Genomic DNA, 22,771 nt, shown 5'->3' with positions numbered 1-22,771 from the left:
TTAATCGATTGATATATTTTTCTCTCACGATGATTTTGACAAATGAGAACTTTATAAGTTACCACGGATTATCAAGTCTTGAAATAATATTATGGTATCTGGAAAACTTGATGGATATGAGAATTTTGCCGGTCATTATGGTTTGGGTATTTCGAAATGTAACAATAATATGTTTTCTAATTGTTAAAATGGATATGTACCAAGATTTATATAAAAACCTATGAACTCACCGACTACGTTTTCGTAGTTGACAATTTTTCTTCATGCTTTTCAGGAAATAAGTTTAAGCTTTGAGGAGTTATATGCTTCATGATTATTTGCATTGCACTTTGGAGTCTAAGATCAAATCTTGTGATGGGCAATGGAATCCGCCTTGATCATTGTAGTATGCTATTTCATGTGCTTGTTATTTGTTTCGTGAACTTAGTATCCAAGTATCGTTGACGCATTTGTACTTGGAAATTAGTTCACATGCTTGTACATTTGTAAATTCTTTTTATCAAATAAAACTATGGTGAATGTTATTTATAATTATTTGTTTTGAATACTCGACTTTCTGTATACCTCATAGTTCCGCCTTAGTTGGGGTGTTACAATAGTAAGATATTTTTATACATTTTTATATTTATATTATTTCTCTTTTAAAATGGGTTTTTGTTATAAAAAATAAAAATAAAAATAAAAAAAGGGTTTAAAGGAAATTATACATCACACATATAACATTAGGTTTTTCGAGATAATGTTTCGCTATCCCTTATTTATTACATATGACTTATAGTATAGATTGAGGTACTTTCATTTAAATCCACACATTCTACTACGACATAGATAAGTTTACTTTACTTTATTCAAATAATAAAATATTATTAACAAAAATGATATATCAAAATCTTAAATGATGGAAAATTAAGTTTACTTGGAGATTTCCAAACTCTCTTAATTAAAACGCCTACCATTTCTAATTGGTCGGTTCCATTGGTTCGAAGCATTTTCGGTTTTATCTAGTTTAATCATCAAAGATTACAAAGGCTTTCTTTTCGAATATTTGTAACGACCCATAATGATAGAAAAATCACGCTATTAAAATATAAATAAAAGTAACCCATAATGTCTTTTTTATGGGTTTTCGCTCTCAATACCTAGACAGTACATTAGAGAAGTCGAGACGTAGACAGTCTTAATGTCCTACGTTTTTTTTTAGGTAAAGATGCTGGTTTGAGGGTTTATCCAAATGATAGAAAAAGAGCTCCTTTACATTGGCGAAGATACAACTCTTAATTTCTGTGATAAAAAATGTAGGTGTTACCCATTTTAGTTCATCATAAAAGTAAAAGTCCACTTTTAAAATGTGCATATTTGGTTAATTTAATAATATGCAAAAATATATCCTTTAGATTAACAGACAAAAGATCTCAACATTAACAGACAAAAGATCTCAACAACAAGATATTACTACAAAAAGGTGCTCACCTTACAACTTGTAGCCACACCATCTCCTAAAAGAACACCCATCACCAATTTTAGTCCAAACATAACTTATTTTCAAACAATTTAGGTTGATCCTCATTAGATGGACTCAAAAACATATGATGAGCTCCATGGAAGCAACAATTGGAGTGGCCTTCTTGACCCTTTAGACCTCGACCTGCGCACTCTCGTTATTGGCTACGGTGACCTTGCATCCGCTGCAGAACGCGCTTTTAATAACGATCAAGGATCCAAGTACAATGGCTATTGCCATTACGGAAAAAGCTCGTTCTTCAAAGGAGCCATGCTCCCTTGGGCTGATTCTAAGTACCAAGTCACTTCTTTCATTTATGCCACCTCTAGTAATTTACTCAATAATAACCCTGATGAACCAGGAAGTGATCAATTGGATTCAAACTGGATGGGTTACATAGCGGTATCTAACAATGAGTTCAGTAAGTCCATTGGCCGACGTGAAATATGTATGGTGTGGCGTGGGACGGTCACGACTTATGAGTGGATAGATGATATTGTGGGTGCAAAGCCAGTACCAGCTGACCCATTGCTCCCTAGTACAAACACTACTACTAATGCAGATGAAGGGCTCACAGGTTTGGTCCTTTATTCCTAATCCATCCCCTGTTTTCGGGCATTCTTTTTTGTTGTAATTAACCTATGATGTTTATTAGCAAGAATTTGTCCGACCATCCAAGTAAAATACTAACTTCAATCATGACTATATATTATGTGATATAATGAGAAATGTTATACTTCTAAATGTTGCATTTGTTCACACTTTTAGGTGAGTGTGAACAAATTAAAAATTTTGTCACGTTTTTTAGTGTGTAGAAATATATTGAATTAAAAGTGTATGGAAATTTCTCCACACTAAAAAGTGTGTATAAATAAAAGTTCACACTTTTTAGTGTGAACTTTTGTAGTTATTTTGCCACACCTCATTTGTTTATGGTAACTTTTTTAGTTACTGTGGACAAATGGAGTGTGACAAAATAATTATAAAAGTTCACACTAAAAAGTGTGAACTTTTATTTCTACACACTTTTTAACGTGGAGAAATTTCTACACACTTTTAATTCAATATATTTCTATACACTAAAAAACATGACAAATTTTTAATTTGTTCACACTCACCTAAAAGTGTGAACAAATGCAATATTGTTTGTAGTGTATAATTTACATATATATATATATATATATATTAGCAACATACTTTTTCAATATGTCCACCTAGAATAAAAACTTCTTCCTGTTCATTTTCAGGCAACTATAATTTTATGTAAGCTACAAACCATCCATATACAATTTTTCATACCGAAATAGCCGGTCAAAATGGGGCAAGTGTCAAAATTATATATGTTTTGCCACGTCGCCTATTCTTTTACCCAATTTATAGGTAAAAATACACCTTTCTATAAAACTAAATGGACATGATTTATGTTTTTTTTTTAAATTTCCTAAAAAGCATTTGAGATAATCCTCAAAAACACAAACTTCTCACTTGGCATTGGAGTGCAGGTACAGCTACACCACAAGTTATGGGTGGATGGCTTATGATGTACAATACAAGTGACCCAAACTCAAAGTTTAACAAATCAAGTGCCAGAATTCAACTCTCCGAACGAATCAAAGAATTACTCGCTACGTACAAGGACGAGAAAGTAAGCATAGTATGTGCAGGACATAGTCTTGGTGCCTGTTTAGCAGTTTTATCGGCTGTCGACATTGCTAGAAATATCGTGACACCTGATATCCACGTGTCGGCTTTCATTTTTGCCTGTCCACAAGTCGGGAATCAAGCATTTAAAGACAAAATCGAAGAACTGCCTAATCTTAACATACTAAGGGTAAAGAATGATCCAGACATTATTCCATTTTGGCCAAGTAAGATAACTAAATGGATTGATGATAACCATTGGGTGAGTATACCAAGTGAATTGCTAGTGTATATTGATGTTGGTATCGAGATTTTAATCGACACCAAAAAATCGCCATACTTGAAAGATGAAAGCCGGTTGAATGGCATGCTTCATCCATTGGTTTTTCATAACTTGCAAGGTATGTTGCATATTTTAAGTGGTTGGAATGGGATGGATGGTGAGTTTGATTGGAGTTTAATGAAGAGAGGTTTAGGATGGGTGAATATGTCAACTGATTTTTTGAAAAAAGAGTTTGAAATACCAGTGAATTGGTGGGGTGAGAAAAACAGTGGAATGGTGCTTAATGAAAATGGTGATTGGGTTTTATCACCATTGGATCCTAATGATCATGATATACCGGTGTAAGGGCGGTATTGTCCCAGACTTATCGGGTTCAAACAGGTGTTGTCTGGACCCGATTTCGGGAAGAATTACTATCGTAATTAAGGACAATAATTTGGTGGTAATCTTACGTTAGAAAAAAAATAAGGTGTTTGGTGTTTAGCTAAAGTGTGAGTAGGCAAACCCAAACAAAACCATGATTGTAATAAATTTTTAAAAGTTATGTTGTAACAGTTTAATTATGCCTTATTTCAGTTTGATGTATACTGATTCATACTACATACTAGTTTCAATATTTGTGCGATGCAAGGTCTCAAACAGGTTTGAGCATCAAAAATTGGAAGTTCATGTTTGATTCTTGATGTTGTAAAGCCATTTAAGAGGGAACTCACTTAAGAGTTAAGAGAGAACTTAGAGTATACGAGTAATATATTATACACTTAATTACGATAGTAATTCAACATTAGGGAGACATTATACTAAAGCCATCAAGTAGATGACGCTTTTCTAGGAAATAATTAACTGTGAAGGATCAAGTATTTTCGATACATTTAAAACTGTATACAGAATTGATTTTTGAATGGCAATGCAAAATGGAGGTTTAGTTTAATCATGGTTGCATCTCTAAGACCTAATTGAATATCATTTCTGATAGAAATGATTATATATATGCATTCATAATTGTTGGAACTAAACATAACCAATTAACTAGTCATTCTACTGGATCAGTACTGAACCGGGTTGACCCGCCTGACTCTGGTTAACATTTCACATTGACCTCCTTAAACCGGACCAATCCCAATATCCGTCACACCGAGCAGGTTTCTCATTTCAATGAACTTAATTAACTTGCTCCGTGACTTGGGTGAAAATACCAGCTCGCTGCTCCATTAAAATTGACATGCTCTACTATGATTTCCCCATCTTCAACACCTTTTCGAATAGAGTAAAAACGGATGTTGATGTGCTTATTTCATCAATGAAATGTGGGATTCTTCATTATTGCTTATTGACCCAATGTGTTGACTAATTAGTTCATCAAATTTGCAAGCCAAATGCCTTGGCATGCTGCTCCTGTACATGCTATGAACTCTCTCAAGAAGATAATGCCAGAGTTTTTTGCTTCTGAGATGGCCATGTAATAGCATTCCTCCTGAGGTAGAAAATAAGTTATTTTCAACCAATTTATTTAGATCCTCTAACGATGGATACAAAAAACATTTGATGAGCTTTATGGATGCAACAACTGGAATATTACTCTCATTAATTATCGATTATGGTGACCTTTCATCTGCTTCAGAACTTCCTTTAAATTACGATTAAGGTTCTATGTACAATATTGGGATGGTAATATAAGGATATATGCTAGGTACCTAAGCTTATGTGTGGAGCACTCAGATATCAATTTTTTAATTCATACAATTCATGAGGACCAACACATTTATTCATTAATCAAAAAATATTTAGCGTGAGAGGGGTTTCACTCCTAAGATTAGATGTCGGACAACCTCATATTCACTTTTGGATGATTTTGATTTGATTCTGGCCACTTGTCCAAAACTCATGAAAATTTCACTTATAATAAATCACCAAAAGTAATACATATTAATTGTTTCAATTATATTAGGAAGTAAAGTAAGTCAACGATTAAGAAGCCATCACCATTCTTTTATTTTGAATGCTGGACGAATTCAATTAAAGAGTTGACATATTTTTTGTAACTTCTAGTACATGATTTTTTGTTACCCTTTTATCATCTTCAAACCATTTGAGTGTTTTATGGTTTTAAGCATCCATATAAGTAAAAAAGAATATATCAGAAAAACAATACAAGTTATTTTATCTATTAGTATTTAAATATTTTCATTTTTTATATGCATCAAACCTTATTAGAAATCTCAAATCTCATTAACAAGTCTCAAAAAGAAGAAAGAAAGTTTTTCATGGCACACCTTTTTTTGTTCTTATATGTAGCAGCATTGTTGTTATGGTCTCCAACACTTGCCACAAACCATACAGATCATCTTGCACTTCTGGCCATCAAGCTAGTCGAGCATTATTCATGATTCCCAACAAGTTCTTGACTCATGGAACACCTCTTCCCATTTCTGTCAATGGCAAGGTGTTATATTTTGGTAGCTTTTCTGTCTTCTAATACAACGCAACCAGTATGCACTCTACAAATAGAAGTATCCAAAAGAGATCTATAAGAAATACGTAATATAAAATTAAACTAGATTTTGACCCATTTCTTATAAATGGGTCGATTTGGGTTAGTTTCATCTCAAATGGGTCAAGTAGTTGAGTTAACGAAATGTATATATGCTATAATTTCCTACATCGATTTATTAACGAAATTATAGCATTATTTTACTAATACAACTTTGTAATCATAATTACGACGATATATATTTATGAATGAAAAAAACAGGACCAAGAAGTATTGGCAGATAGGCACAACCTAAGATTGCTCTACAGAAATTGCCCAACCCATCCACTTAGCCACAGTTAATTAGTAGAATAGTAATACGTAAAATATATGCACGTAAAGATTCAAAAACTAAATAAATAATTAGATTCAGCATCTTATTTTTTATATAAATCCCAATCGCAATCAAGATATTTACATGTAAGCATTAAAAAAGATAAATAATGCACGATCGATACAATAAACTTAACAAGACAACATATTAAAGAAACCGACTTAAGTTTAAAATGGAACTTCTCTGTACCATAGGCCAGAGACTACAAAGACAAGGTAATGAGGGATTTAGAACACAACTCCGTTTGTTTCGAGGAGAAAAGTTTAATTTGTGTCACTCAAGCGGCGTAAGAACCTCTCAAAAACATCAACACATATATATAGGCACGACGTTCTCTAAACACGAGCATATAGTTTAATTTGATGAAGCATTGAGTCCAAACACACAAAAAAAGGAGCAAAATTGCAAAAGAATTTACCATGTCGAGCAGGTGTTGCAAAAGATATGATATCTGATATCTCCGTGATGTACGTAGTTTATATTAATTCACTACTACAAAAAAAAGGATAGAGACCGGTCAAAATGACTATAAAGACCGGTTAAACAACCGGTCTCTATGACTACTGGTCTTGAGAATAGAGACCGGTTGACAACCGGTCTCTATTCTTATAATAGAGACGGGTTGTTTACAAAATAACAGGTCTTTATTCTTTGTTCCCGCTCTCCTCCCGCCAAACACATAGAGACCAGTTTGTTTATATCTAACTGGTATCTATTCAATTTTTTCAAGACCTGTTTTTTTTTACTCAACCGGTCTCTATTAATTTTCATAAATTAAAAAAAAACCTGCTGCTACATGCATTTCAAACCTGCCATGGCACCTACTATACCAATGCTCTTACATTTCAACATTCATACCAAAACACACAAAACATAAACAAACCTCTTTACATATTCTCAAGTCTCAACAATCATACCAAAACATCCAAAACAAACTTGGTACTCATTAAAAAATATACCAAATCCAAACTACTAGTACCTAATGCAAAATCTACATAATGGGCAATTAAACTACTAGAATATATAATCAAACTACTAACTAGAATATATAATTCACAATTAAATATGTCCATAAACTAAACAAAGTTAAAGTTCCTAAAGTCATATAAAACTTCTAATAATAAAGTCAAAGTTCAATGCAAAGTCCATACTTTAGTCCTTTGGAACCAGAATTGCTTTTGTCCAAAATTTAACCATGTCATCTAGTTGTGAGAGCTCGTATGATCTTGTATCATTCCAAGGTATCTACAATATAAGAAAAAAAATCAACATTATTATTGCTTGTGTATAAAAGAAAACAAATTGCAAAAACCAAATTAAATAATATAATACATATCAAATTACTTACATAAGCCGGGAAAGAATATTGTTGATACTTTACAAAATCATATAAGCCAATTCATCACGTAATATCCGCATTCCCAATTAGACTGTTGTTGTTGGACCTAATTTTAGTGACAATCATATATATAATAAACATCAAGCATACAAATAGAAAACATGCGTAAAATTTCTATATCAGCTCCTGCACATGACTTAATTTTATCCTTTATGTTTATTTCCAGTGACATGAATACTCAATATCACATGACTATACAATCAGACTTCAATCTCATTAGTCTGTTACTTATTTAAGACCCGAAAACTATCGTTTTATTAATATTAATAGTATCATCCATGTTGGATTTCCTGCTAATGAAGTTATCTTCTAAATGACCACTAACAACAATAAAACGGGGACTCGTTAAGACTAATGATTAACACAAGAACAGATTTATTTATACCTATGAAAACAAAAACATATCATAAGGCCGGGTTGTGTGCCATTAATATTGTACCTCTTGTTAGAATGCTAAGTAGTAATTGTTTTGTTATAAGTTGATTATAATTGTAGAAGATAAAAGTTTACCTTGGGAAGATCCAACGAAAACCTTTAAAAAGCCTAAAATCATATAAAAATAATGTTGTGTTAATACTTTGTCAAACAAAACAGTTGTAAATTCTATACAAATATAACATAAAATCTTACTTTTTTACAAAGCTTGGTAACCGATAGTGGTCTTCGGTCTTTCCTTTACGTATGGAGTCTAGAATGTACCCGGTTAATTCATTAGGACGCAATATAAAAAGCAACCAGTGACCCCTAATGATGTAAGAAAGTGTTAACCGGTTAGTCTACACAAAGATAACACAAATCAAATATACAGTTTATGGGTAGCACAATATGAGCATTGATTGATGGTACATACCCTTGATGATACGGCGATAGATAATTTCTTATGTTAGGTTGACATAAGAACTACCTTAAATAATTTTCAACCACCATCGGCTGCCATTGACACATTGAACCATTAACTGAAAAAGGGTTTAAGAAAGCACATCCATTTCGCTCTAAGTCTGTATCAATACTGTTATGTAAAGCCCTGAGTAAGAAAAAGACAATATATTTATAATGTAAATTAATACAAAAAAAAAGTCATATTGACAATAATAATAAGTTAAGACATATTACTGTACTTACGATACAAAGAGTGCTAAAATAGTCATCTCAAGCTCTTGTCTTGTAAGCAAAGCCATAACCTCCATGGGAGTGACATCTATAGACATAGGGGAAGGTGATGAAAAAGTCTCAGCCCGAATCTCATGAGACATCGTGAGTCGAGGGTTACTTCTGCTCATCAAACTCAGATAGTACGCTTGAATAAACTCCGACCTCCTCATGATTCTAGTACTATAGCTATGCAGCTCTAAATCGTGATTTTCAAGATCATATGTCGGCAATGGAGCAGAAGATGGCAATGGATAAGTATTAATAGTAACGCAAACAAATATTACTACAATATATATTTTCATGCTTAATATATATTAAGTTTAGGGTTCTTATGTTTACCGATGCATCACCACAAGTCCTAGTTGCTGGTATTCTTGAAGTAGAATTTTTAGAGGAAGAAGATCTAACATCTCTTTGGTCGGGTGTTGAAGATGGTTGACCACATGGCTATTAACAAAAACCACTAGTTACAAACTTCACTAAAAGACTACTATAGAGGACAGGCTTGTAGTTTTGTATAAGTAGTACCTTGATTCGTGATTTGGGCCATTGAATGAAGCTGCCAATAGCATCCGCAAGTTTAAAATGTTCATCACTAGGCACCGGTAGATCAAGAGAAGTATATGCTATGTTGACTACTCATGTCTCCAAACGGATTAATCCCATCTGAACTATGTTGACTACTCATGTCTCCAAACGGATTAATCCCATCTGAACTATGTTGACTACTCATGTCTCCAAACGGATTAATCCCATCTGAACTAAGACCAAAACGGATATTTCTAATCTCGGATTCAAATTCAGGATTTTTGTTATTAATATGCCTCCATTGGGGAGAATCAGCTACGTGTCTTATCATTCCATCCTTTTTACGCTCATCCTCGTGCCACCTTAACAACTTTGCATGTTTGGCATTAGCAAATAACCGTTTTAGTCTTGGTATGATGGGCAAATACCATAAAACTTTAGCAGGGGGGCCATTCTTTGTGACATCATCGTTAAGATTGATTTCTTTGTTTCGCTTATACCGTGATGCACCACATTCTTTGCATTTGTGCAAATCTTTGTTTTCGTTTCTATACAACATACAATCATTTGGACATGCATGTATTCTTTTTTTTATCAACCACATCGGACAAATCAACTTTTTGGCACGGTATGTTGTTTTTGGCAACTTATTGCCTGTAGGGAGCAAGTTATTAATGAACTCCAAAAGTTTTGTAAAACCTGTATCACTCCATCCATAATCCGCTTTTAAGTTTAACAATTCCGTCACAGCAGAAAACTTGGAATATTTACAACCGTCATACACTTTTGTTTTTAAATCAGCTAACAGTTGTTGAAATTCATCGTGATCATGTTCATCAATATCACCCTCCACATCATTAAACATATTATCTATATTTTCACCATTGTCATTATCACCAATATTGTTATCATCACCATTGTCATTATTACCATTGTTATTATTGTACAAAACATCGTTTTCATCACTATTAACCCGATTAAATAAAGAAACACTAGAATTTTCCCCGACAATTTTTTCTCCATGCATATACCAACAAACATAGTCTCTCATAAACCCATTACTTATAATATGTGCACTAACTTGTATAGCATCACAAAACCAATTTAAATTTTGACAACTTTTACAAGGACAACAAATTTTTTCTCTACAATTCTTCTTCCGATTCTCTTCAGCAACTTTCATAAATTCAGTCAATCCATTATCAAACTCTTCAGAATGCCTTGTTATCTCATACATCCATCTAACCCACTTTTTGAATACTTTGTCTCATATGTGAGTGACATGTTAACAAATTGAGTGTTTAAGGAAAAATTGACAGCATTTCCCCTTAACTCCCCAAGTAAGCGTATAAAACGCCAACCCGAAGGAGCAAGGGAAAATGGTGCCAATTTTTCCTTAAACACACAATTTGTTAACATGTCATTCACATCCTAAATGAGACAAAGTATTCAAAAAGCAGTCCCAAATTGGGACAATCCAAAGTTAACCTCTAATAGGTTAACTTCGGACGGGTATAAACCTAAGGCATACGGTGTGGACCCTATACTATATGAATGCATGACATGATCAATTAATTAACATAAATAAATAACTATTCGTAAGTTATATAGGCTGTGATATAAATATACCTCTTGCGAATCCACTAGCTAAATTTATACTGCAACAATCTTCAAATGAACCTATAAATTTGAAAAATCACCTAATTAAAATAAAAATACAATTTTATATCACACAATACAAATAATATATATAAAAGATAATATATTCATAGAGAATTATATAAGATTGATTTATAACTATATATAATAATATACCTTTGACATCAAAATAACACTAGAGGTTATTATAATTATTGAAGTATAATAAATTTTGTTGTTTGTGATAATTATGTTTGGTATTGGGTGTAGTTATATTGAATTTTTGAAAGAGATTAAAAAGAAAAGAAGAATTATGAGGAATGAGGAAGAAGAAAGAAAGGCTTCATAAAAAAAAGTTGCACGATGGTCTTCTGTTGAGAATTATGAGGAAGAAGTAGTCAAAATAGATGAATAGAGACCGGTTAATTACAAACAAACCGGTCTCTATTCTTTTTGGCAAAAAAGACGTTGTGGGTATGGCTGCATGTTAGGTGCATGCCTTTTATATGAGGAATAGAGACCGTTTGAGTAAAGAACAACCGGTATCTCTGTTCTTTTTAAAGTTTACAGACCACCTGTTTTATACTCATCCGGTCTCTATACTTTTCATAACCGGTCTCTATTCCTACCTGCCAATAGAGACCGGTTGTTAATGTTTATATATAGACCACTCTTTTAGAGAAACACCGGTCTCTATTCTTTCAACCGGTCTCTATTCCTCAAAATTTGTAGTAGTGATTTGAGTTGTTCTGTTTTAGCTTTTACACTTTTTAGATTGAAAAGTGTATAATGCCATCTAGTATATCTATATCCATATCTCTATTATACAACGTATTTACCCTTTCCCTGTTAATCGTAAAAGTTAAAAAAAAGATCCAGTAACAATGTGCCACCTCACCTAAACCCAGGAAGCATATATGATATTACAAAGTATTTACGTTTCTCCTCTTTATTCGATATATTGATAGAGAGAGAAACCCAATAGGTATGTTTAGGAAATGTTTACTTACAAAGCATATGGAACGTGTGGCATCAGGAGCGACGCGACAACGGCACAGAAGCAGCAGAGGCGGTGTTTTGATGTTTTTTATAAAGAGGGGGTGATGTGAAGTGTTGTAGATTGTGGCCAGATCCTTTTTCCGTCGAAAAAAAAAGGAGGCGCGGCGATGGACGCCCACAAGGGTGGTGGTCGGAATAAGAGAGCGAGAAAGAGATTCTAATGGTTTTTTATAGGGCTACTTAGACCATCCACAATAAGGATGTCCATATGAAATTTGTGGTGACATGGAGGGTGTTTGTAGGGAGACTATTGATGTGAGTGATGACATGGAGGATGTCCATCCATGGTTGTTTGTAGAGAAAGATGAGGAGAGATAAAGGTAAAAGACATTACTTTGGAGTTTATTTGGTTGTTTCTAAGAAGGATGAATATATTATTGTTATGGGTCTAAAGTGTTTGTGGGAAGTATGGATGAAAAGCTGACGTAGCATGTTGATTAGGATGTTTGTTAGAAGGATATCATGAACTGATGCGGATAGTCTTAGATGGAATTGGGTCAGAGGTTGGGTTTGGGCCGAAAATTAGAGGTGGGCTAAGAGTAGATAGACTTTTTAACTTAGTTATTTCATGTAGCCTTTAATTAGATTTGTATGTTTAGTTTGTGTATATATAAAGATCATACACATCTTTCTATATAATTTTTACTTAAGATTATTTATACTTACTTTATAAAATAATACAATTTTTTATTTATACTTATATCAATTGTTAGTAAATGTAAAAGTCCGTTCTTTATTTATCTAGCGAATATACATAAACATATATTTTATATAGAACTTTTTGAATGTAAAGGGTTCTAACTAAGCATATTCTCACATAAATTCATGTATCACATTACGCATACTATTGGTTCATCAATCTGATAAATATGTGTCGACATCGTTATTTCATAAAGATATTTTTTTTATGGAATGAGTGAATTAAAAAATGAAGAAAAAAAAATCAAAAAGACAAGTTAAAAGAAATTAAAAATGAACATTTTCTACTCTTCTCTCTTTTAACAGAAATTTATTTTATAATAGTAAAATAACCAGCAAAACATACATATACATTGCATGTATGTTATGCAGTAAAAAGATTACATGAAACACATGTATAAACGTCACACACAAAAAACAAAAAAAAATAATACAAAACAGCAAAACAAGCACAAACTTAAAGCCAGCATGCACAAAGCATACGTTTTATTATTTTCCATATATAATCGATGGAGTATATCCTCCTCGTTCGATCTAGCACGTGCGTACGCCTTTTATTCATTTAATTAACTTCCACAACCTCATAGTAAAAGTTAAAGTTGTTGAACGTCACTGTAAACACCGTCATCCTTTTTAGTTACGACGACCCACTCACCTGTCATAAGAAGATCACACTGAGTGTAAGAGAAGGGGACATTGCACTTACCCATCGTAGTCATTAACTACACCTTTGAATTTCTTAAGAGGCAGAACCGTAACTGAGTGATTCGACTGTCTTACAACCTCTCGGACTTTCCCCAGTCATGCGTACTCGAATAACCAGCACGCAACTCGACCTCCCCACTAACAGTAAATGGTACAGCATTGACTGTCATTGTCGCTTCTACGCCAAATTTTATTGTCTGACTGCTAGTCCAGGATATTATACATTATAATAATCTATCTTTAATTCCTTACTAAAAATTATGGGTTTTATTATGGGATTTAAATTATGGGTTATTTTAGACCACTGGGCTGTAACCCGGACGATTTAGATACCTTTTTTATTTAAAGTAAAAAATATCCGTCCCCAATTTAAATGTCTACGTTTCACTGTTCAAGTCAATCATTCGCAACTTTGACCATTAATATTATAGTTTGTGTTTTATAATACTCGCTAAAAGTTATATCATTATAAAATACATTTAAAACTTAATTGATTCATATATAAAGTATTACATAACACAAATAAAAATTTTGACGGTCAAAGTTAAATAAGAAAGACCCAAAATGTCAAACTATGACATTTAAGTATTTTAGATGAGGGTGTATTTTTAATGGGAAGTGATATTCGTATCACAGAACTTGATTAATTTATCACTGTGGTGCATTACATACTTATACAGTATGTATACAATATATACAGTGTGGGAAATGCATCAAAAAATGTGGTACAATTATCGCTTTCCATTTTTAATTCACTTTTGTGACAAAACTGGTGTTTGAGACACCGGTCTGCACTTTTTACGCCGGTGTCTTAGAGCCCAGTCTTCTTTCGTTTTGCCAAAGCCGGTGTCTTAGACACCGGTCTTAAAACCCATTTTTTCATAAACTCAGGAACCAGCGTACTGTTTTCAAAGCATAAAATTTATTATGGTCATGTTTCAATATATATAAAACCATACCGTGAGCTTTAATTAGTTTGAGTATATATGAAACCATATATTGTATTTGAATGTGTGGGACTGATAAACGGTGACCTAAACGCCGTATGACTTCATCTTTTACATGAAACAGCCTTGCAATACTAATAATACCAAAACTTATACTGCATCTTTACATAAGAAACTAGTCTTTTCTGACTTTTTTTAGATTAGTAACAACAATTAACAAACCGGAAATTTATTATACATGAGTAAACAGAAAGACGTACAACATTATTAATGCATGTATGCAATAAGAAGATTACATGAAACATAAGGCTACCGCGTGAGTAAGCCAGCAGATTGAGGACATAAATATCATACACGAAAAAAAAGAAAAAGCAGCAGAACAAGCACAGTATGCACGAAGCATACGTTTATTGTTTTCGATATATATATATATGATCATGATGATCTATTCTGTTATATCGACAACCTCATAATAAAAGTTATAGTTGTTGACGCCAGTGAAAAGGCCGTCATCCTTTCTAGTTTCAACCCATTCGCCTGTAGTAGAAAGATCACGCTGGGTGTAAGAGAACGGAACGTCGCACTTACCCAAGGTAGTCATCAATGTCATCCTGTATGTCTTGTGTGGTGGAACAGTAACTTTGTGTTCCGACTTTCTTACATCCTCCACTGTTGTGGTCTCTCCCCACTCCTGCGTACTAGAAAACTCAGTATGCAACTTGATGTCCCCCTCAAAAATAAATGGTACAACAGTGACTGACATTGACACTGATACACCAAGATTTATTGTCTGGCTGTTATTCCAGGAAGTGGTTCTAGACTTATCTAAAGGATAGCTGAGGGTGTCTATGGTTTCCGTGTCAGTTTCGTTGTTTACAATCATTGATTTAACTGACATTGGTTTCTCATCATAAGGTTTTACGCCGGAGAGCTGGTACTCGAGATTGAAGATCTCTCGTTTAAGGACACGCTCCTCCACAATGAGCCTTGCAGAGTTTGTCAAGGTCGGATAACGGGCGTTTAAACAGTTGGTTTTTCCTGCATCGGTGAATGGGCCACAAAAGTTGTTGTTGCCCAAACTGCGAAGGCCGAAGATGTTGTTCTCTATGTTGACAAAGGAAAACTTGGTGTCTACAGAAAGGTTGGTGTCTGGGGAGTCGGCCCATATCCAGGTTCCGTGACGCGTTAAAAACTGGTTCCAGTACTCATCCCTGATACGATAGTTTCCGTCAGCCGCAGGGATAAGCTCCTTAGCCACCGTTGGCTCTGCGATATTCAATCCAGGGTCGAACCTCTGATATCCGTGTCCCTCAATGAGCTTGGATTGGAGGTAATATTCATTAGATTTAAATGCTATTTTAGATGGAAGCACCACTAGACTCTCCCGATCAATTACACTAAAAACGGATCCAGTACTACTACTTGAGGATGCTAGCTGCAACCCTTGCTGCTGGGCATCACCTTCTGAGCTTGACGCCGTGAGGGTTACAGAGTTTTGGGTCTGAACTTGGCGTAGGCGGATGCTTGTTGGCTGATCATCTTTCAGGGAATAAGCCTCAAACAAGGTGCATGAGTCTTTTGAGGTGTCTTCCTCTGGTTCTTTGGCAGATGCAATAATCCAAGATTTTGTACCATCGATTTGTTTCTTCACCAAGTACTTGTTATTGTATAACGACCTTATGTGAACAAATCGGCCATCTCCAGTTTTTGCAGGCTCTGCCGCGAACTTCACCCTTGGACTCCATATTTGTTCTTCGTCGAATTTAAGGAACCCTGATGGTAGGCTGGCCGGGATATTCTGGGTTAGGTTCAAGTATCTCGTACCGGATTGAAGAATGAAAAAACTTGGGAGCAATGCCATGGCAATGGCTTACTAGATCAGAGTATATGTGTTTTCTATATTTGATAAGAATGAGATTGATATGCTTATGATACATACCAGCCGTCCCTTATATAGACGGATTGTAGACACATACCGTATAAAATGCATTCATAACAACGTGCTCGATTTCAATCAGCAACTAGGACCACACTGGACCATTTATTGGTGATTAGATTCCATTTTTCTTCTCCCCATCTATTGAAAAAAAAAAAAAAAGTATGAAGTATTAGTTTCCAGAAAATATTGGGACCAATGAATCATTCTCTTTTTCCTTTTTTTTTTTTTCTTAAACGGCCAACTAAATACTTTATAGCCTGATCCAACTCCTTCCGGAATAACACAATGGCTAAAGACTACCGCCAGTTGCGCAACCCAGCCGGACAGAGTCAAGGCCCGTTAGTCACACGATCCTGGGAAAACCAATCAACCTGCCTGCCCGTAGGCACCATGGTAAAACCCGTTGGGTCTCCCTAAACCAAGCCCTCGTTGCAAAACTGTCATACAAATTCTTCTATGAAGGGATTGGTTACCAAATTTGCATACTATGTTATTTTACTTGTTTAATCAGAACAAGTGACATTTTAGTTTGTAAACAAATGACTTAAAAGAATCATCTACTTTGACTACATGACACAATAACTTCGGTTACATTTAAATTAAGACCCAATCCAAATATGTTGACAAAATAACCTAGACTTCAACAAAGAACTCACTTGGTGGCTGGCAACCTTATAGCTCTATTCAATTCCATTAGTTAATCAATTAGTTCAATTATAGAAAACTGACACAACCAACGTTTAATACAATTCACCGAGTTAGTCCATTTGTGTTGGCTATGCATTAACAATTACGCCTACATGAAACTAACATGACACCATCAACCGCTAATCCCAATTAACAAATGTAAAAGTAATCGATGTAAATTTGGGTAGTGTAGTTATTTTAATAATTGAGAATTGTAAGTTGTAAAATTTATATTAAGGGTATTATAAGTATATTAAATATAGGTATATTAAATGCAGAAATTTAAATTAGTATATAAAAGAAAGGGTAGTTTGTGTATATAGATGTTGATAAATATCTTGGAGGTATATTGGGTAGATCTAGTGTGTGGATTGATAAAAAAAAAATTAAAAGTTGAGGGATAATTTAGATATTTTAAAGATTGAAAAGTTGAATAGGAGAGGAGGCCGGTGATTTGTTTTATAAGGTAGGATAAATATAGATATATTAAAACTGTACGTGTATCATATTTTGTTTGATCTTATATTTCACAAAACATGGAAATCTCACAATTCATTTTTATTAATTGGACAAATGTCCGCGCGACGCGGCGGCGTAGTGACAACAACAACTGGTGCGGCGGCGGCGGCGGTAGCGGCGTGAGTATTAATGTAAAAGTGACTGATAAAAAAGGGAGTGGGTTTTAAAGGTTGAGAGATGTACGTTGTATATAAATTCAAATATCTTAAGTGTAAATTTTTAAATTAATGGGAAAAAAAAGGGGTATTTTAGGGTTATCAGTTACTTAACTGAAAAATTGAAAGAAACAAATATTTATAATGGGATAACACACTAAGTTTAGATCTACCAATAAACTAAAACAGGATTGAGATTTCTTGAAACGAAACGTGGCGTAATCCTTGAACGAAACGTGGCGTAATCCTTGATCGACACGTGGTCTTTTAACTTATTTATTTTATTAAATTAGTTTTTTAATTGTATATAGATTCAATTTTTTTTATTAGACTTAGAATTAAAATCTAATTTCTAGTCTATAGATTCAAAACACATTATAACCTTATTTGATTGATTGTTTTCTCATTAATAAAATTGTCTCTGTTTTCCCCTCAATTTTTCAACTCCTATTACTCATATTACTTATAATAATAAGTTATTAACATGAAAACTTCAAAAATTTGAGTTTACGTACAAGGTTGTTTGCCGTCATCCACTATGTTTACAAGTTCCGATTTTGATGTGATTGTAAAAATTTAAGCTAAATCTAAAACTCTAACTAGACCTATATTATATTTAACATTACCATTTATTATAATTTTGCTTCGATCATCTATTTATTTTAACCACCGTTTATTTCATACTCACGAATCATGTATGTGGCATATTCTAATTTCTTTATGATACAATATATATATATATATATAACTACCGTACATCGTACGGGTATTAGGACTAGTAACAACATATATGGGGTGCATGCATGCGAGCATTACATGCCTGCCTTATTCAACACCGATAACAAGATTATTACATGAAACATATATGTGGCCATCGCATATATGTTACTCATCGACATTTATTTCCACCTGATCAAAATGAAAGTTATAGCTGTTGATGCCAGTGAAGACGCCGTCATCCTTTTCATATTCTTGCCAGCCACCTGTTGGAAGAAGATCACGCTGAGTGTAGGAGAACGGAACTTCGCAAACACCGGTTGTAGCCATTAATGACACCATGTATGTCTTTAAAGGTGGAACCGTAACACTGTGACTCACCCCTGTTGTCTCCGTTTCTGTTTTGGTCTCTCCCCAATTGTATGTGCTCGTAAAATTACTTTCCAACTCGATCCCCACCTCGGAAATAAATGGTATAGCCTCGACTGACATTGACACCGATACCCCGAAATCTATTGTTTGACTGTTAGTCCAGGAAGTGGTCCTGGATTTAGTTTCTTGAAACGATAGGGTAGATGTGGTTTCTGTATCAGTCAAGAGGTTGGTTGTGGTTTGAGTGTCGAGTTCTAGTGGGTTCTGATCATAAGGTCTTATGTCGGACAGCCGGTATTTGATATTGACGATCTCTCGTTTAAGGACACGCTCCTCCACAATGAGCCTTGCAGGGTTTGCCAAGGTAGAAAATTCGGCGCTTAAACAGTTGGTTTTTCCTTCCTTGGTGACCCGACCGCAGAAGGCGTTGTTGCCCGAACTGCGAAGGCCGAAGATGTTGTTCTCTATGTGGACAAAGGAAAACATGGTGTCTGAAGAAAGGTTGGTGTCTGGGGAGTCGGCCCATACCCAGGATCCGTGACGCGTTAAAAACTGGTTCCAGTACTCATCCCTGATACGATACTTTCCGTCAGCCGCAGGGATAAGCTCCTTAGCCACCCTTGGCTCTGCGTTATGCAATCCAGGGTCGAACCTCTGATATCCGTGTCCCTCAATGAGCATGGACTGGAGGTAATAATCATTAGATTTAAATGCTATTTTAGATGGAAGCACCACTAGACTCTCCCGGTCAATTACACTAAAAACGGATCCATTGCTAGTTGGGGATGCTACCAACCCTTGCTGCTGGGGATCACCTTCTGAGCTTGACGCCGTGAGGGTTAGAGAGTTTTGGGTCTGAACTTGGCGTAGGCGGACGCTTGTTGGCCCATCATCTGCCAGGGAATAAGGCTCAAACAAGGTGCATGAGTCTTTTGAGGTGTCTTCCTCTGGTTTTTTTCCTGATGCAACAATCCACGATTTTTTCTCGATTTGATTCTTCACCAAATACTTGTTGTTGTATAACGACCTTATGTGAACAAATCGGCCATCTCCAGTTTTTGCAGGCTCCGCTGCGAACTTCACCCTCGGACTCCATACTTGTTCTCCGTCGAATTTTAGGAACCCTGATGGCAGGCCGGCCGGGATATTTTGGGTTAGGTTCAAGTATCTCGAACCGGATTGAAGAATGAAAAAACTTGGGAGCAATGCCATGGCAATTATTCTGTGTGTGTATTCTGTATCGGTGAATGGGATTGATATGCTTATGACATATACCAGCCATCCCTTATATACACGGATTGTAGACATATATACCATAAAAAATGCATTCATATATAACAACGTGCTCGATTTCAATCAGCAACATTGGACCATTAATGAGTTGGACCACAAATGGACCATTAATGATTTGGCTCGGTTTTTGTTTTCCCAATCTATTTAATGCCGGATACATCAATAGTATTATTTTTCATGAAATATTGGGACCAAATGAGTCACTCCTGTACCTTTTTCCTTTTTTTCTCAAGTTTTGTTAAACAAGCTAGTTAATCAAAATACAATTGAACTTAATTGAGGAAGCTTGATCAATTATTGAACTTTCGTTTATTAGTTGAACCTGATGCCTGAGCTCACCATGCTACCATGAGCCCGTAACTTGTAATAGTGATTGTGATTTATGTTGCTATTAGTGGAATTTACTAGGATAGTAAAATGATGTGTTGTTAATGAAGAAATCTAGTAAGATTTCGACTGGACCGATTCTTCAGTAACCCTCATTGTACATTAGCTTTATATTTCTAGACAAATCTTTTGTATTTCCAGTTTGCATGGGAGTATGTTCAATGAGGACTGGACTAACAGTGTGCATTTATGAAGGAAAATGAAAACTATATTTATCTTGCATGCCATGTGTGCGTTAATTTCTTGTCATTTACTTAATTCTTTTAACGAAAATTCAACGAGATTTTGTGTTTCCTTTTTGTTATATACTGAGACTTTCGTAGTATTGTGTCTATATTCCTATATGTGTCTCGCTTCCGATCCAACCCCTTTATAATTGCCTCGAGGTTTACGACTAAGAAGGGCGAAGTCCCACTGAACAACGCAAACATTCAATTAAGGGCTTCACCCGTGGCGTATCATAATTTCCGGGAACGGTGCTAGTGGTGGTGGGCAGCTATCAAAACATTGTGTTAAGTTTTAAATCACAGTGTGTTTGGTCAGTTTTGTAGTTTACACAAAAATTGTGGTTTTCAAATGGTCACTACAACCATTATATAGGGGACAATCAAATGAGAACACTCATAAAATAAGAATATGGTGACACTTAACAACTTCATTTTGATGCATTATAAGTTCATAAAACAAACATAATCTATAACTAATTAGCATTATTTAAGTGCTTAACAATACATTGATCTGTCAAAATCGAGAAATCATGTTTTTGTTTTGTGCATTGATGAGCGTCTTGTGATAAAAACCTCTATTGAAAGGCTTCATTTCTATATCTAAAATGAGTTATTATTCCGGAACTATTGGTACTTAATGAATCGTATGTTTACGCAGGTTCACGGAAGATGCGAGAAAGGGTAAATGACATCAAGTAACTCAAGAAGGAAGCCTATGAAGTTACAAGACACAAGGAAGTGATTCGGGAGCTAAATGAAGAAGTACGAGATCAAACAGAAGCTACCAGTGCCGCTGGCAATTCACCAGCACCGCTCCTCACCAACCAGCGCTGCTGGCCCCAACAAGCCTAGACCCAGAGCCGCTGGCAGGCACATTCTTAGTTTAGTAGTGTAGTTCGATCCTGCTTTCTGTTTCGGCACGAAGTAGTTACTTTTTAATATTTAGTTTAAATCAATTAGGTTTAGAATTCAAAATAGGTTAAAATTAGGGTTTAGCTAGTATTTTCATTTTTCATAAAAATCAAAAATCCAAAAATATTTTTATTTTATCATTTCTAGTTGTTAAGATTAGATTGTTTACATTTAGGTTAATTCAGATTTATTTTGTTCTTGAAGTTACTAATCGTTTTCGTGTTTCCGTGTTTGTTTTCGTTCTTTTTTTCTTTTTCTTTAGTTTTCGTTTAGTTTGTTTTAGTCAAAATAGGTACAATGCATTGGAAAGGATATGAAGAATCTGACTCAGGGATGGAGGAAGACATCAAAAGGGCGAACAATGAAGAAATTTTCAGAGTAGCTGAAGCCAGCACCGCTGGAGACCTCCCAGCGCCACTGGGTAGTACTGACCGACGATCCGTACTACCTTCGATAACAGCCGCGCAGGGATACTTAGGTGTAATTTGGAAAATTTTAAGCAATTGTGGTTCAAGAATTGGGAAAACGCATGGCTTAGGATGAAGGAAACTGTCGATTTCCTTAGGGATGAAGATTTGAAGCCCTCAAACTACATTCCTTGGTTTTATCATGGGTTACGAGATGAAGAACAGGCTAGACTATGCTATGAAGCAGCAAGTAATATATTCCTGAAGAAGACAAAAGATGCTTTGGAATTCCTTGAAAGAAAGGTGCATCGAGAAGAGCGCGACTACGAGGAAGATCATCGCTTCATAAATGAGCTCAAGACGGAAGGGATATTCAAAGGCAGTCCGGAAAGCATCCTCGGAGAAAAACCAGAAAAGATGAGGTATAATTGGAGAAGTGCAGAGGAGAGGATAGCCTAGAAGGAACAAGAAGAAGGAGTAGAAGATTACTCGGAGATCGTTTAGAGACCCCAGCGCCGCTGGGAAAGTCTAGAAGTTTCGGACAACAGCCTTCTTCGCGTGATTTCAAAAACCCTATGGGAACCAAAAGATGGTTTGATAAAGATTTTCAAATGGAAAAAGAACATGAGGTAAAAGGCATCAAAATCAAGGAAAAAGAAGAATGCCTTAAGGACGATCATATGGAGGAAGAATTTCAATTTGACTTTGAAACTACCTCCCCAGTCTTGGACTTGCAAAAT

At 35.0% G+C, this 22,771-nt stretch overlaps 4 protein-coding genes across 4 annotated transcripts; 1 reads left to right on the top strand and 3 right to left on the bottom strand.

The window, feature by feature from the left end:
- The first annotated feature begins 1,479 nt into the window (after window positions 1-1,479).
- Window positions 1,480-4,050, top strand: LOC122608200 (phospholipase A1-IIdelta-like). The gene is made up of 2 exons (XM_043781286.1): window positions 1,480-2,078; window positions 3,004-4,050. The coding sequence occupies exons 1-2, from the start codon at window positions 1,571-1,573 to the stop codon at window positions 3,768-3,770; spliced, it is 1,275 nt and encodes a 424-aa protein (XP_043637221.1). The 5' UTR covers window positions 1,480-1,570; the 3' UTR covers window positions 3,771-4,050.
- A 5,400-nt stretch (window positions 4,051-9,450) lies between these two features.
- LOC122608874 (variant-silencing SET domain-containing protein-like) lies at window positions 9,451-10,605 on the bottom strand. Its single transcript, XM_043781948.1, has one exon. The coding sequence runs from the start codon at window positions 10,603-10,605 to the stop codon at window positions 9,451-9,453; it is 1,155 nt and encodes a 384-aa protein (XP_043637883.1).
- Window positions 10,606-14,861: 4,256 nt separating this feature from the next.
- On the bottom strand, window positions 14,862-16,277 carry LOC122608873. The gene has a single exon (XM_043781947.1). The coding sequence runs from the start codon at window positions 16,275-16,277 to the stop codon at window positions 14,862-14,864; it is 1,416 nt and encodes a 471-aa protein (XP_043637882.1).
- Window positions 16,278-18,601: 2,324 nt separating this feature from the next.
- Window positions 18,602-20,017, bottom strand: LOC122608872. Its single transcript, XM_043781946.1, has one exon. It carries the CDS (start codon window positions 20,015-20,017, stop codon window positions 18,602-18,604), a length of 1,416 nt encoding a protein of 471 aa, XP_043637881.1.
- Window positions 20,018-22,771: the final 2,754 nt, after the last annotated feature.

This window comes from Erigeron canadensis, chromosome 7 (assembly GCF_010389155.1).
Source record: "Erigeron canadensis isolate Cc75 chromosome 7, C_canadensis_v1, whole genome shotgun sequence".
Lineage (NCBI taxonomy): Eukaryota > Viridiplantae > Streptophyta > Magnoliopsida > Asterales > Asteraceae > Erigeron > Erigeron canadensis.
Note: the sequence above shows the minus strand (reverse complement) of the source record. Positions and strands in the feature narration are given on the sequence as shown.

Coding starts and splice junctions, on each gene's coding strand:
- LOC122608200 (XM_043781286.1), top strand. CDS start 1,571: ATGGACTCAAAAACATATGATGAGCTCCATGGAAGCAACAATTGGAGT. Junction 2,079..3,003: donor TGCAGATGAAGGGCTCACAG/GTTTGGTCCTTT, acceptor ATTGGAGTGCAG/GTACAGCTACACCACAAGTT.
- LOC122608874 (XM_043781948.1), bottom strand. CDS start 10,605: ATGTATGAGATAACAAGGCATTCTGAAGAGTTTGATAATGGATTGACT.
- LOC122608873 (XM_043781947.1), bottom strand. CDS start 16,277: ATGGCATTGCTCCCAAGTTTTTTCATTCTTCAATCCGGTACGAGATAC.
- LOC122608872 (XM_043781946.1), bottom strand. CDS start 20,017: ATGGCATTGCTCCCAAGTTTTTTCATTCTTCAATCCGGTTCGAGATAC.